Source organism: Pholcus phalangioides, unplaced genomic scaffold (genome assembly GCF_987345545.1).
Source record: "Pholcus phalangioides strain wild (caught in Gottingen) unplaced genomic scaffold, Ppha-v1.0 ptg000031l_1, whole genome shotgun sequence".
Lineage (NCBI taxonomy): Eukaryota > Metazoa > Arthropoda > Arachnida > Araneae > Pholcidae > Pholcus > Pholcus phalangioides.
The window spans coordinates 9,261,349-9,278,311 of record NW_028301621.1 but is presented as its reverse complement, the minus strand read 5'-3'; the positions used below and the strand labels follow the sequence as shown (position 1 = coordinate 9,278,311).

Here is a 16,963-nt window from a genome sequence, read left to right as displayed (position 1 = left end):
CCAATCTAGACAAGGATACAGAGAGAGGCGATAGTTTCCTCCCAAGAGCCGAATAATATGGGGGAAATTTAGCTGTCCCATAATACATGGGGACAATCCAGTTTAACCTAAGCAACACAATGCCTCTACAATTGCCTAAGCAGCACCTGCTCAGCTGTAATGTGATGTTGGCAGTGGCATGATATCAATATTCACATAAAAACACTTTACCTCTACTGCAGTCCGAGATGCTCTGCTATAATGTAATAAGCCCGTCAGCGCTTTCTTGATGTTTTCCACGTCAGTGGCTTCGCGATGAAAGGTGAAATACTTTGAAACATTGTCTTCAACAAGGAGGACGTAAAATGGCGAAATACCAAATGGTGCATGCTTCTTCTGTGTCTTGGAACATTCTGGAGTCGATTTGATAGCATTTTTCAACTTGAATATGGAAAGAAAAGCATGTCTTAAAACTCAATGGCTCCAAATTATTCACATTTTATTCTATAACATAAGAAATGTGCTAAAAAAAATTGATTACTCAACGTTGAATGAAATTTATCAATATTCTGAGAAATTAAAATCAAATATTGTATCATTTGTTTATATCAGGGCTAGACAAATCCCCGGTGTATGGTCGCCATGGTGAAACATCAGCATTGCCACCTGAAATTTCCTATAGCATGTGATTGCTAAATCCGAGTATAAGAATGACAAAATTTTTGATTTCATAATTAGCATGTCTTCTAACATGAAAATGGTGTCATTAGCCCTTTAAACCCAGGAGAACTTGCTCCGCGAGAGAAAATCTCTCGCATCCTGAAATAGTTTGCTTCCCACTTCAAAACTACGAGAGGTTGGAGTTTCTACTCTTGCCTAGCTTGTAGTGGGAAGTAGTGACCGGCACAGCCATTTTCAAGCTGAGAGGGGAGATGTGGCCTAGCTCCTGGGCTGGTCACAGTGACATGAAGGGCTGATCCGAGCCACCAAGCCCAGAAGAGTAGACATAGACCTGGCCATGGTAAACAACGACAAAGGGCTCACTACAGCTACAAAGCCATAGACTAGAAACCAAAGTGGACCACAATAGACAGTAGAGGGCTCATTAGAGCTACCAAGCTGAGAGAGGAGATGTAGCCCAGCACCTGGAATGAGGGTAGGGGTTAATGAAGGGCTCACCAAAGCTGCAAAGCCATAGACTCAAAACCACAGTGGACCACAATAGACAGTACATATAGCTACCAGGCCAACAGAGGAGATGTGGGCTGGCCACAAACACATGAAGGGCTCACCCGAGCCACCAAGCCAAGAAAAGTAGACGGGGACCAGGACCTCACTTGGCCACAGTAGAGGGCTTAGTGGAGCTGCCAAGTTGAGAGGGGAGAGGTGACCCATCAACACGAAGGGCTCACCTGAGTCCCTAAGCTGAGAAGCGTGAACCTGGCCACAATAAACAACAAAGGGCTCACTAGATCTGCAAAGCCAGAATTTTGAATTTAGTATTAATTTGTTTTACAGTCGTGCATGTAATACATTTATTTAGGCATAATAAATCACCCGACATTGGCCAGCCCCACATCTGGGACAACAGCTAAAATTGGTGATTTTAACTGTTGATAATCAGTGCACTTATAAAGATAGTAACGATCTAGACGGTAATGTCAGTGCATGAGCGAGTTCTCGTGCACTGAGAAACCAAGCGAGTTTTTCCTAGGTTAAGCAGCATTGACAAGATATCTCGCCTCCATAAAAGCCTCTCATTTCAGCATTGGCAAGCGCACATATTTCATAAAGTTGATTCCCCGATAGGAAACTTTTCTCTTTAATCCCCTTAGTTTGCACCTGCTGGAAATTGGAAAAGAAAGCCTATTTCATTAAAAAGGATTTGGAATTTTGAATGAGAGGCTTAGTGATTTCTAATTGCTGTTCAACAGGTTAAGTCTTGGAAAAGTCAAAAATACAATATTTAGGACTGTTCTTCTCGGGGGAAGGAAACTATGCTTGGTGGGTAAATTTTTATTTTTATTTGTCCGGCCCTGTGGTTTATACACGTAAAATTTGTTTACATCAAAAACAAAATATAAATACAGTGAAACCTCGATATAACGATACTCTACAAACCAAGAAAAAATATTGGTATAGAGGAATTAAGTGGAGATACGGGGAGCATTGCCCCCCCCCCCCTCCAGCAAAGCTAACTGATCTAATGTAAATATCTGAAGATGATGTCACTCTCTGCTATTACTACAAAGGTTCCGACACCTGGCTGATACAGAGATGAATTCAGGAAAAAAAGCTGTCCTTGCGGGACATGGAGCCTATGCTCTCTCACTTGCCGGATGAGCACCCTAGACTACAAGGGCAATAGATATTTCAATCTTTCCTAAGAGTTTGTGTGCACTGAACAGGGCCGTACACGCACAGCCAGATACTTAACTCAAGTCAAAGCTCACAATGTCTGACTCTGCCACTAGATGGCAACTTATGTGAAGATATCTTCGCATCAGCCAGCTGTCAAAACCTTCCTAGCAATAGCAGAAAGTGTCACCATCGTTGGATAAGTTACCATCTGGTGGCAGTATCAGAAATTGTGGCCTTCAGCCCGAGTTAGGTCTGGCTGTCCATATACGGCCCCGTTCAGCGCACATAAGCTCTAAAGAAAGAGGATTCGTTGGCTTTGTAGTCCAGTGGTCTAGGGCGCTTACCCGGCAAGTGAGGGGACATAGGTTCAATTCCCACAAGGTCAGTTGAATTTTCTTTCCTTGATTTATCTCTGCATCAGCCAGCTGTCGGAAACCTTCATAATGTAAATGTGTATATATGAACAGACATCATCATGGATCCTCCCTCCTCTGGCAATCATCATGCCTCTTCAACCCCCCCCCCCCCAACCCAAACTTTAAAGTCGATCTCTGCTATATGATTATCATATCAAGTATCGTTCTAGCGAGGTTTCACTGTACAAACAATCCATAAAAAGGTTTTAAAAAGTGTGCTTACCCCTTAATATACCTTTTTGGCTCGATTTCTATGTAGGCACGAGAAGAAGCCCTCATATTACGGGGGGAGAGGGCACAAATTTCAATAGCTGACAAACCACAAATTTTCCACAGCAATCATGAAGACTAATACATGCTATGTCCAGGACCCCCACCCCGGCCGTCTCTACAGCATCACGGGATGGTTCTCAAGTAACAACAGCCCACACACACACACACACCAACTTGCATCCTTACTCTCCAAAGCCCTACTACAAATCTTGTTACAGCGTGGGGGCTTCCCTCCCTACATATTTGAGGCTTCCTGACCACACTGCTTTCAAGTCAGGTCTGTCTTGGGGAGGGGGGGAATATTTCACTACCTGGGATGGGCCTAAGGCAGCTAGAAAGAAGGGCAGACTCACCGTGTTCAATCTTTGATGGGGGGAAAAAATCCTGGTTTTCCGCTCCAAGGGAGCAGCTGTAGTATAATCTCTTTTGACGGTTAATTTTTTTTTCCAGCATCAAACATGTCTGATGGCTCAACAATAAGTTTCCAAGATCAAAACGAACACTATGAGATCGAGATCAAAAATATAACTTTACAGCGATATAAATATATTCTCTGGATTATGCAAATAAATATTTACAGGGCGAATATATATAAACACAGTGAAACCCGTCATAACCCTAGAATACTAACTCCAAGTCCAGGTGTGTATTTACAGGGGGAAGGGGGGGGGGTTGGCGGGCTACAGCCCAAGGCAGCAAGTTCGGAGGAGGGCGGCAAATTTGAGGAATGAGCAGTACAAAAAATTATTAGAATAGAAAAAAAAAGTAGTAAAAAGTTTTATGGTGGCCACAAAATCAGACTGCCTCTGCCTAGAGAGCGAGGCACTAGAGGCCAGTGAGTGACCAAACAAGTGACCTACAGGATTCCAAGCATGTGAGTGAACAGAAGAGTATGCAAGCAAGTGAAGTGACCAAGAGAGCGAAGAACCAGTCAGTGAGTGACCTAGAGAGCGAGGGACGGAGTGTATGATCCTGATCTCGAAATCAAGGGACCAGATCAGTGAGCAAACCAAAAGATGGTGTAAGCATGTGAATGACTAAACGAGTGACCTAGAGAGCGAGGGACCATCAAGCATACAGGTGATTACATATAGTGTTAACATGTGAGTGGCCATTATAGTGACCTAGAGACAGAGGCACATTTATAGGGCAAGGGGACCAATAGGATTGTGTGGCGCAGGGTTGCAAATTTGAGTCAATGAAATTAGACATGAATGGGAGAAGGGCAACAAAATTTGTACAGCCTCACAGGCAGTAAAACCATAAACGTGCGTCTCAGAAACAGCGTCTTCGTAATTAATATAGGTAACATGCAGTTCCTTTTATTTCGGTTAGTATTCTAGGGTTAACGGAATATAGTCTGTACAATTAGTGCTTCAATTTGCACCTTTATAACTCAGAAATCTATCTGAAACAAAATATTATTTTAGTCGTTTGATGTTCCGTTTTGTACAGGTTTCACTGCATAAATGTCACGGCCAGAGCCGAAGTTGGCCATTTTGCAAACTGGCCAGCCCACTTGACCTGGCATTGTCCAGCCTCTATATGTTGATCCCTATATAAGGATCACTAAGATATCAACATTCAGATTATTCTGGTTATTTGCCATAGCTAAGCATAATAATTATGGTTAGCTATGGCTAATTATGGCAATAATTATCACAAAAAATACGCCAATGGGGCAATGACCTTGAATCATAAGAATCGATAGATATAGGGGATAAACAGGGATTGATATACGATGGCTGGTCAAAGCCCCGAATTTCAGACATTGGCCAGGTCACAAAGTGGCCAACTTCAGTCTTCGGCAGTAACATATATACATACAGGATGAATACATAGATACATACAGGGGTGTATTTCCCCCTAATCTGCTGAATGAAAGGAGATGATAGACGAGCTCAAGAGAGAAAACGTGAAACACCATAGCAACCCTGTCCCATCTCTTGCCATTTTCCAGTTATGGTGGATTGCAGAAGAAAAATTAGTCGAGTCTGAAAAAAACCTGAATTTGTGAAGATTCTGAAAAACCTACAAGCAAAACCGAACACGTTTTGAAACAGCGTGGGGAAAAAAACACCCTACAAAGCGACACTGATTCCGTCATGAATATTTGGATTCAATGGCAAGCTACAAACGCAGAAAGACTAGAGAAGTTCGAAATTGAATCGCCGAATTCAAAATCTGTAACCGCCAATTCCGTAAGGAACCCTTCTAGCTGAAAATCGGTTAAATTTATTGAAATTGTTGTCGTCCATTATAACAACTTTCCAAAGAGCCTACGATAAGCCATATTGGCATTCTAGTTCAGGGGAAATTCATATATTTTTTACATCACCAAAATTAGCATTCAACAAAGTGGATATTCAGAACTGGCCATTACAGGTTTTTTTGGCAACGATTTGATTTTGCAGGAGAAAAAATCCTATTAAGTCACTGCAGGGGATCATAGGCTAGGATATCTGACGAGCGCCTTCCCCCCCCCCCCCCCGAAATGTGAGAAAATGACCGAAAAAAGGGAAAAAGATGGCCAAATCCATTGTTCTGTCACTTTGGCCCCCCCCCCGAACGAAATTTCTGGCTACGCCCCTGCCCCCCCCCCCCCGGTCTGGGCTCATAGTCCCCACCCACATAGTGAATTTTAATGCAAAAAAAGAAACAAATAGTAGGAATCGTCCCACAGGATTAATCCCTATAACCTCTCATAGGGGTATGGTAAAAATCTGTAAGAGCCAATTCCAGATGTCAAATTCGACGAGAATTGATTTCAGAGAATGTATCAATGAGCAAAAGACTAAATCTCACCTGAAGTGGAACACAGATATGATTTATTGTAGACTCTTTCAAAAGCTTATGAAATGGACAAGTTTTTATTTTATAAATTTGACCGATTGTCCAAAGAAGAGTGTTTGCGGAATTGACGGTAACAGATATTTCCCTTTGCCAACCCTTCAGCGCTCATAGCTTGCCATTAAATCCAGATATTTCGATGAAAATAGTACGTCACTTTATAGGATTTTCCCCGCTCTTTCTAAACATGTGCTTACTTTGCACACAAGTCTGTCAGAAACTTCACACAACTAAGGTTTTTAGTTTTGTGAAGTTTACCACCTGAAAGACTTCACTCATTTCTCTTTCATCATCCGTTATGTACCATTACCTCGAAAACAGTTCGAGATAGGATAGAGCTGCTTAGGTGTTTAAATATTCCACTTAAGTTCGTCTATCATACCATTTCATTCGGCAGATCAGTTAATATTCATCTTTGTATGCAAACAAACACAACTATTGCTGGAAAGCGTGGGATTGTCTAGATGGAAACTTTAAAATCTTCCCACTTGATGTCCCTGACTATCTCCAAAAAGGTGTTGAATCTGTCAATTTTTTTTTCCTCACACGCCCGCCGGAACAAGAACATCGCCAAATGAAATTTAGTATCCGCCTGCCTGTTGTATTCTGGCAAGGAGGTCTTGGTGTGTCGCCTCTCGACGCCATTGGCGTGACTCCACCCAGTTTCTGTGTCAAGGAATTCGACGCTGTGGTTGACTCTCAGATGGTTACAGCTCCTCTCACCTAGACGATCACAGGCCTTCCAGCAATTCGAATGGATCACCGTCCCCTTCTGCAACCACGTCTCAATCACCCCGACGAGTGTATCTGCCGACCTGTCGTGAATGGCCACCAGGAAAAACTTACCCGAATGTCTCTCCAACCCCGCAAAAACCCACTGATTAGATTCGAACCCGTGTCCCCCCCTATTAAACTTTCTCTTCCCGAACCTAGACTCCTCCACGTCTACTATCTTCCCATCACCACCTATTCTCTCAGACTTCAGCTCAATGTCATTGAGAATGATCTCGTTGACGAATTGGCGCCAATCGGCCAAGGTGTTGGAAGAGAAAAAGAATTCCTCTGCAATCTTACAGGTCCTCTCGCCTTTCACCAGCTCATAGGCGAGCAGCAGGATCTCCTCGAGATTCAGCTTGCTGCAGCAGAACCAAGAGCCGTGCCTGATTGATTTCTGGGCCCTGCAACCCTTGTTTTCCTTCGAACCCGTGCAGATCCAAATGAAGCCGTCAGAGAGAGTCTTTTTAGCTGCGATCTTCATGTTGCCATTGCACTTCAAGCATTGCATCCGTGACTTGAGGAGTCCAGCTTCCCTCAGGAACTCCAAGAAAACGGGCCTGTTTTGGCACAGGTAAGACAAGTAGAAGATAGAATTTCCAACCCCCTCCCGACCTACAGTTGGCCTGGCATTAGAGAACTTGAAATGGAGGTTTTCGGAGAAGATGCCCTGATATTTTTTAATCACATCAGAAACTGAAGCCATGGTAAAAAAAAAAAAGCAAACCTAGAAAAGATGCACAATAGGAAATAGCTGAGAGGGAGATAAAAAGCGCCAGTCTTCCGGTAAACGCAACTCGCCAAAAAAGAAATTCCGCCAAGCAAAATAAAAAGGATTATACTACTATAGTTGTTCCGCTCCAAATAACGTCCAAAAACATGAAGAACAGCGATTGGCTATAAGTGATATTTCTGACGTCACACTTCTGCTCAAATATGTCGGTTGAGTCAGCTTGGTATTTCAAGGCGCTCTAAACCGGACCATAGACGTCATTGGCTCTAAAATATTTTAAGCCATGGATCAAAAAAGGCTTCCCTGCGGTATCTAGGATTCAAATGCAGACGATAGAGGCCGATGACGTCGGATTCCCAACAAACGTGCGTATTAAACATTAACGTCTTCCACGCTCACGTGCCTTTTGAAATGAAAAATTCGTAAATATGGACGGCGGTGACTTTTCTTTTTTAGGGTCATACATGATCACACAAAATTAAAAAATAAATAAATCGTACAATATATATCCGAATAATATGATTGTAGCATTAAAGTATTTTCTACAATATCTTTCAAATTATCATCTAATAAGGCATTATGTGCTTTTAGTTCTCAATTTTATCATTCCATTTATATCTCTGATCATTGAATAAAGTGAAATTTTCCCATAAAAAAAAAGAAATCAAAAATATATATCGGAATACAATTTCACATAAGACATAACCTAATGTGTGTAGCTGAATGCGTTAAAGTTTTAGATAAAATATAATTATACCCTTTATACTATTTTTATGTTATTACTATCTTGGTTTTTTTAAAATCAAAATAGTGATTTCTTTTTAGTTTCTTTAACCGAATTAAACAGAATTTTAAACATCATTCGTCAATGACGGTACTTATGCCGCCATCTATTTGTCAGTAGGAGAAGTAGAAGTGTTTGATAGATGGCACTAGGAGTATCAGTTTAATCAGAAGAATTTTAAGGCGCGAATTTCACACACACACTGTAAATTTCATCACGGGGACGCGACGGGCCCCCAGCCCTTATGGTGATAGATGGCCCGCAAAAGGGCCAGATAATCGCTGGAAATTTTTTATTCTGGTTCTGACAGTGTATGTCATTTTTAATCGAAATGCAATAATTTCACGAAAGAAATTATTTTAATATTTCAGAATTTCACAACTGAAAAATTTCTGAAATTATTGATTGTTTTTGCTTGAGATATCTGTAGATTTTGAAAATTAATAACTCATGAGCGCCCCCCCCCCCCCCAGACTTTCCACGGGAGTGAATTTATAGCGTGAAAAAATTATCAGAAGGACTAGAGCCCTGTCAGCCCTTGCATTAAAATACACACGAATATTGTATTTTAATGCAAAAATTATTTTACAGAAATTATGTATATAAAATATATCGGGAGGGGCTAACCACACACACACACACAAAATCACCCGTTTGCGTACAATAATGCACTGGCGTGGGGGGGGGGGTGGAAACCCTGTTCTAGAGGACCTCAATCTTGCTTTTGCACCGGGCCACAAAAAACATAAGCATCAAACATGCCTCAAACAAACTTTGAGGCAGAGGCTTCGGGTGGGGAGTGGAAGCGTGCCTAGAATACAAAAAAGTAGGGCCTGGAATACAAATTTCAGGACCCTGAAAATTTGTGGGCCCTGGGTAAGTGTCCGGTTCGCCCATTTGAGGGAACAAGCCTTGAATGTTAATAACACAAACAAAAATTAAATTTTAATTGGTTGACGATACCTCTATCTCTACTAGTTTCTCGTGGTTTTCGCTCTCCCACACGGGCATCAAGTGCAGCTCCGCAGTCATGAGAACGCCTAGGGGCCTTTTATCATCCTGTTGCCTGTCCCTCCAGCTGCCCGCAATCACGGTCGCCTCGTAATCGTAGATGTACCTCTTCCCTACGCTGAAAGCTTGAACCAGCCCTGCAACACAAACACAAAGATGTCATTTGAATGCAACAAAAATGAAAATAGACTTATGAATCATATACAGTTAATATAACAATTACTCTGGAACTTTATATTTACTCGATAGAGGGCGGTCTCAGCGCCGTTGATTTGCTGGTTTGGGTGCTCGAAATTCAACAGTATTTTGTAATACTGTGCCCTCCCTCCAACGCCAGTAGTGCCGTCTTAACTCATAGGTCCATCTGACCAAGGCCCAGAGGTTGCAGGTGCAGGATCCCATCATTTAGATCTGCTACTATGATTCTTGATGGTAAATATGCAAACTGGCAGGCTGGTAAATCCAGCAAAATAAGGGCCTCTGAATACCATTTGCCAGGGAGAGGGGGGTCCACGATGCTATTGAGATGACCGTGCCTTTCCCCCCCCCCCCATAATTAATTTCAGAAATTACAATCTGCTGAGCAAATTCTGTCTAGTACTCAGGCATCACCCAAGGGCAGGGCCGTCTTAAGATTGCCGTGGGCCCCGGGCCAGGTGTTTTTTCTGAGACCCTCTACCGAACGAATTTACCTCTGCTATCATTTCAACCTGTTCTAATTTTTCTGGGGTTCCCTTCCCCCCATATCTCCGCGCCTTGCTCTGGATGGGCTCCATGCGGTAAGACGACATGGGACCAGTGCCGTCTTAACGCATGGGCCCACCCGGGCACGGCCCGGGAGCCTCAGGAGAAGAAGGGCCTCACAAAAATGAGAATTAGTTGAAATTTTGGAGAATTCGCCAGGTAGAGAATCAGAAAAATCACTTGGCCCGGGGGCCCATGATGCTCTTAAGACGGCCCTGCATGGGACGACTGCCTATGGATCTGAAACACATCCTACGTCTCTCTTAGGAGGACCCTAGGTCTTAAAGTATGGGGCTCACCCGGGCACGGGGGGCCTCACAAAAATGAGAACCGGTTCAAATTTTCGAGTACTCGACAGGTAGGGCTGCAGAAAAATCACTTGGCCCAAAGGTTCATGATGCTCTTAGGACGGCCCTGACCCTAGGGAATGAACGCTGTGAAGCAGGCCCGCTATGAATTTTAAGAAGTAGCTTCCAGTGCAGTGTAAGAAAAAGTCTACGAATTTATAAAGATACCGTAAGCCTCTTACTCATTTCGGAGGAGGAGGAGGGGGGGGGGGGTCAAGCAAATTTCTCGATATTTCTATATACGCGTACTCCTTTGAAGGTGTGTATGGCGCGTACTCCTTTGCGTAGACGCCTAAAGTCGGGTTTTCCTAGGAGCAGGTTTCCTGTGTCGCGCGCAACGCGATTCGCCCAGCGCGACACGCCGTCCACTCACCAGTAAGAAAAGTAGCATGACTGTTTACCTACAGAGCGCAATACGCCTGACGACAGCGCTTTACGTCGGGCGTGATTGGCCGACTGCTTCTTTAGGAGTCAAATGCGTCGTGCGCCGCGGTTTTGCCGATATTCTCTTCACTCTCTTGTGTGTTTTCTTTCCCTTCCCTTCAAACCGGAGCATGCAGACGACAGAGTAGGTGATGCCAAAGCCATATACTTTATATAGCCTCCCTGATCTGATGCGCCTCGCTAGGAAAACACAAACGCGTAGCGTGATTATGTAACACGTTTCTGTCGGCGCGAAATAGTCTAATTCGGTTCACGCTGTGCAACAAACCTATTCCTAGGAAAACCCGGCTTAAAGCCAGGTTTTCCTAGAAGCAGGTTTCTACAGCGCGTGCAGCGTGAAAATTCTGATTGGCCAAAATAACCTGAATTTCCAGTTTTTAACCAATCAGCGTTTTTACGCTGCACACTGCGCAGATATTCTACTCCTAGGAAAACCCGGCTTTAGGCAGGGTTTTCCCAAGCGTAGAATTGCTCGCGGAACCCCTGTTGGTTATAATAAGGCTGTGCAGCGGAACCCTTGATGATAATGAGGCTGTACTAGAGAACAAATTTTTGAATAAATACTCAAAAAAAAAAAAAAAAAGACGTTTGCTTCGCTCTACTGCCGTCTAAACAGCATCAAGGCAAAATGATACAGAACTTAGGCACCACCTCGTAGTCAGGGGCATACGCAAGATCGGCCTTTGAAGGGGCACAAAAGGTTACGGGGGTACAAAAATTGTCTTCCCGAGAAACTCTGAGTTATCACCCTTCAAAAAGTATCGAAATTGACAGAAATTGGTTGAAATAGCAATTTTTGTTGGTTGAAAATACACATTGGTTAAAATATATTTATATATATAGCACATAAAAAGATATTTTCTTTCGATATTTTAATTTTTTAACCGAAATATTGTTTGTACACAGAAAATTTGAACTTTAATTTTTTGTCACACGTAAGGGTCACTCCCCCCCCCCCCCCCCACCTTCGCACGTCTCTGCTCTTAACATGGCGGAGATACGGGGGAGCATGGGAGGCATTGCCCCCCCCCGCGTCATAGGTGGATCGACTGATCTAATGTATATGTATATATAGATGAATTGACATCATCAGTATCGTGCCCCCCCCCCCAGATTTTCAAGTCTATCGCCGCCTATGGCTCTTAATATATATATTTATTGTCGTAAATCATTATGCCAGATCTTATCGTGGAACACCTATTCAAATAAGGTCCCCGCATGTCCCTACACGGGGGTGGGGCACGGGGCCCAAGTATATTCCCATAATTTCTATTTCCACTCTATAAAAGTAAGTTAAGTAATAGGAGTGATAGAATAAGTTCGTAATAGGAGTGGGGCCTGTGAAGAGTCTTACCTGGAAGTCCACCAAAGATCTCAGCTTAGGGGCTCTACTGTAGGATGTGTGTGTGGGGGGGGGGGGATTATGGGTCTCCGTGCCGTACCTGATTTAACCCGTGGTTGGGACTAGAGAGGCTGAAGCCCTGTCATCCTCTATTAAGAGTCATATTCCCGATTCAAGAGCTTTGATTATAACCATTACCAAAACTCCCGCACAAGAATTCTGGCATGTGCTTTAAATAATCAGGAAAATGCTCGAAATAATCATGATAATCATTGAATCATAGGGTGTTTATCTGAGCGGTCGGATTTTTTTACACTATAAATTCACTATATGGAGGAGCCCCCACTAACGTCCACGGGGCCTGGCTACGGGATTGAGGGAGAGGTCACGATGATCGCAGAAATGTTCGCGGGGAAAGGAAAAATTTTATTCCTACATGAAATGTGTCCCCCAACTTTGTTTTGTTTGAGATGGAGGAGGGGGCATATACGCTTTTATTTCACCTGCTCCAATGGGCAATTATAATTTTATTAAGGCCTTAGTTGGTGCCTTTTCCTTTTGCCCATAACCAACAAACGGATAAAAATACAATTTCATCAACCTCAAAAAAATATGCCTTTCAGAAAGCAACTATACAGTACAGAGTACAGGATGTATTATATTGGGAAACTTCATTTATATATAAAACTGGAACCTGTTCTGCCACCTATCAAATAAAAACACAACTGTTCGATTGGAATTGAGTAATTGGTTTTTGATTAATTCACCATATAAAAAAAAACAGTGCAATATGATATTAGTAAATATTTTATAAGCAATAATATTAATTGAATTGTTAAATTTGCTTTAAAATTTTAACAGTTAATGTTTGTACACAGTAAATTAACATCAGTATTACTTGGAAAGCGTGGCGCCTCATGGGCTTGTTTTAATTATAATTGTAAAGCATATAACACGGAAATGAAAGTTTTCCGGGTTTGTTAATATATGCTTTTCGACTATAATCATAAAAAGCCAAGGACGGTTGAACGTTGCGTTTTTTCCAGTATTATTTTACTGCGCACAAACATTAACAGTTAAAGTTTTGTGACAAATTCGGTAATTTCATTTATATTATTGCTTAAAAAAATATTAGTATCATGCAATATTTTTTTTATATGCAACACATCATTTTTTATTACTTCTAATTTTTTAAGGATCATTACTAGTAGTGTTTATGTTTTATAGGTGGCAGAAATGATTTTAGTTGATATTTCTCAATATTCTGTACAGTTATAGTTATACAGTATAGTATTATATAGTTATTTTCTAAAAGGGGATATTTTGGCAGTAAAAAAAATCCCCCCCCCCATTTGCTGGATATTCACAAAAATAAGAAAGAAATATTTTTTCCAATTTAACTTTCAGCTACGTTAGAGATATTATGCTAATGATTCACTATTTCACTGTCATATTTTTTGCCATGTTAATATTTTATGTAACCGAAGAACCCATTTTGAAAAACTGAAACCCCGCTTACATGTGCAATATTCGGGTTTGAATGGCGGTATTTGGTGAATATCAACCTACTTGGCATTTTTTTCCCTATCCAAAAAAAAATTAAAGATTTACACCCGCAACGAATTTTTTGCGGTCTCGTGCCCCTTTCCCACAATTCTTTGCGATTTTTCCCCATTGCCGAGTGTAGCCTTGCAGGCAGAAATTCAAGGGTTCCGTTGCGTTTGATGATGCGGAACCCCAAAGAAACTGTCCAGTTGGAAATCCGTGGCCCAGGGATATGCATCTTGGGTATTTCTGAGATTGAAGATGCTTGGTTAGTCAGTGAATAGTGAATGTATGTTGATCAAATTTTTGGTGGCAGGTCTAGCCCTCTGGAGACGATTCTTTTAATTTTTTCGCACTATTATTTCCCCATCAAAGATCCCAGGCTAGGGATGGACCCCTCCGTGCTACTAAAAATGCATCCTATGCTTACTTACTCATTCATTTCTTCTGCTATTGTTGATCATTTTTCACGCACTCTTCCTTGCCTAGACGGCTTATCACGGGTCCGTGGGTATACACATGGCCCCCATATCCTAGAGCAGGGCCCCTAGGCTGGGATCTTTTGCGGGGGCCCCCCCCGACCACATTTTCACGGGGCCCCTTTATGATGAATTTATAGTGTGAAAAAGAAAAAAATGTGGAAATCGTCCCGGGCCCCAGGGCTGGAGCCTTGTCAGCCCACCCCTTGGGGGGCCATGGGTACACATACCACAGGTTGGGAACAGTGGTGGATTTTGTGGGTGGGGGCGTTTGGTTGGAAGATGAGAAAAACCGGGAGCCTGGGGACACCCCTCCCAGAAAATATTTTTTTTATTTATTTTACTCTCGAGGGGTTGAGTGATCGCCACCTTGGTAACCCCCTCCCTTCAATCCGTCAGTGTTTGGGAACCACATTGATTTTCAAGATGCAAGAAAACTTTAGGCGTAAAGGATAGCTTCGCCAGTCCCCCCCCCCCCCCCTCATTCCCGTTCCTCAAAAAATTTGTATCATCATTGGCGGAGGTGGAAAATACACCTGCCTCCCGTTCGAAGAGCCTGTATCCGCTTTTGCCCTCCCAGAAAAAAATTATTATTTTTTCGAAAGGGGGACACCATGTTAAAATAGCCACCTACCATTATACACGCTTTCTCTCGAAAATTATAATCAAATCTCATTATAACGCATGGGGACCAGGGGGCTCATGAAAATGAGAACTGGTTCAAATTTTCGAGAGGAAGCACTTTAATTGGTAGGCAGTCGTTTCTAGTCAGGTGGGGGGGGGGGCCTCAAAAAATCACTTAGGGGCCTTCAAGAGTATAGAGAGGAGTCCCTAAAAATGAGATGTAGTTGAAATTTTTGAGAGTAAGCATGTGAATTTGTAAACAAGCATTTTTTTAGGGGGAAATGTATAAACAGAGAGGAGGGCTCTCACAAAAATGATTTTGAAGGGGGGGGGGAAGCAACCAATATGTTCTTAAGACGGCTCCGTCCCCAGGGCCGTCTTAAGAGCATCATAGGTCCCCGGGCCAAGTGATTTTTCCGAGGCTTTCCTAGGCGAAGTCCCGAAAAATTCAACTACTTCTCATTTTTTTGAGGCCCTCTTCACTTGAGGTGCCCGGGTGGCCCATGCGTTAAGACGGCGCTGTCTAAGGCGAGTGTATAAGGCTATTATAGTAGCTATAGCACTGTCCGTGCCCAGACGGGGCCCCCATGCGTTAAGACTGCAATAAGTGACGTGGCACGTAACGTGACAGTCCCGTTATGAAACGTGTCAATATTGTGTTCTTAAATTGCGAAGACACACCGATACTTACGAACGAATAAAACAGCAGAAGCAAATAAATTGATTGATTGATTGATTAATTAATTATTAATCTCTACTCACCATTGATCGAAATCGCAACCAAGATGCATTTCAGATGTAGGAACAACATTTTTCTTGGGTGATGTTGCGGCCGGCGAACGATCTCCTCAAGAGATTAGATCGTGCTAATGGTGGTGGTGGTTTTGAATCTTGAACCCGGGACGTTCAAAGTCCATGATAAGTTTTAAACATGGCGAGAGAAAAAACTTCGTGTTTTTTTTTTTGGTTTTTCTTTTTAACCTCCCGCGTTCGAAAATGGAAAAAAACTGTTTATTTGCATTTTATTTACGGAACGATAGCGCACAGGACGCGGAAAAGAACGCGTTCCTTTTTAGTATACAAAGGCGTTTTTCGTTGAATGACAAAGCTCTTTCTCTCTCGCGACTGACAATGGCAAAAAATAAAAGCACGTGGACACTTTTTTTTGTGTCAGACGTTATTGTTGCTGTTTCATTTCTCGATCTGATTCAGAATTATGTCAGAGATAAGTTGCGTGTGACGAATATTATAATGGAGGATGGACGCTGTACTGTTTTGTTTTTCCGGAATAAAGCACGATTTTTTGCAGTTAGATTTATGAAGTACTGTTATAACACAAGTGCTTAACCCATTGGTCCGCTGGCCAAATGTGACTCCTCGGAATCATCTGATGTGGCCCCATGGGTGGAGATACGGGGGTGGGAGCGTGGAGGCCCCCCCCCCCCCCCAGCATCAAAGGTGAAGTCGACTGATCTAATGCATATATGTTTAGATGCATTGACATCATCATCATCGTGCCCCCCCCCAGACTTCCAAGTCTATTTCCGCCTGTGTGGCCCGCTAAATCAAGCCTAATTTTGTAAAAATGAACTGGGCGGTACATTTTCAGGGCCACAACTAGGTAGGGGTGTGCAGGTGGGTCTGTTGCACCGTGCGCCGGACTAGAGAGGGAGTGAGTGCAAAGTTCACTCTTTAAGCCGGGTTTTCCTAGGAGCAGGTTTCCTGTGCCGCGTGCAACGTGAATCGCCCAGCGCGACACGCCGTCCACTCACCAATAACAAAAGCGGTACTAACTTTTTACAGAGCGCAAAACGTCTCACGACAATAATTTGCGTCGGGCGTGATTGGCAGACTGCTTCTGGAGGAGTCAAATGCGTCGCGCGTTTCACCGATCTTACCTTCCCTTTCTTTCTTTTCCTTCCCTTCAAACCGGAGCGTGCAGAGGACAGAGTAGCTGATGCCAAGGCCATATACTATAATATAGCCACCCTGATCTGATGCGTCCCACTAGGAAAACACAAAACGCGTAGCGTGTAACACGTTGCTGCCGACGCGAAATTATACAGTTCGGTTCACTCTGTGCAAAACACCTATTTCTAGGAATACCCGGCTTTCACCTCTCCTTCAATATTACGGGAGGGGGGGGCACCAGAATGCATGCTTGCCCCGGCTTACCAACTTTGCGGCCCTCTGTACATTTTCAGATCACTGAAAATGACTTCTCGGCGCAGTTTCAGAGCACTCACTTCGACATGCG

General features: G+C 43.0%; 1 protein-coding gene across 2 annotated transcripts in view; it reads right to left on the bottom strand.

Annotated features, from left to right (window-relative positions):
* The window catches only part of LOC149067114 (microsomal triacylglycerol transfer protein-like), a 32,975-nt gene extending 17,165 nt beyond the window's left edge, over positions 1 to 15,810 (bottom strand). The window contains exons 1-3 of one of the 2 annotated variants that reach the window (XR_016195406.1): positions 15,469 to 15,602; positions 9,134 to 9,318; positions 211 to 420 (exon numbers count right to left, since the gene is read on the bottom strand). Coding sequence is in view for 1 of the 2 variants with exons in the window: in XM_089253040.1 (XP_089109166.1) it covers positions 211 to 420; positions 9,134 to 9,318; positions 15,469 to 15,517 (444 nt within the window). In the remaining variant the exon portion in view is untranslated. Of the gene's footprint in view, positions 1 to 210; positions 421 to 9,133; positions 9,319 to 15,468 lie in introns of both variants that reach the window. The other variant, XM_089253040.1, reaches the window with a different exon arrangement.
* Positions 15,811 to 16,963: the final 1,153 nt, after the last annotated feature.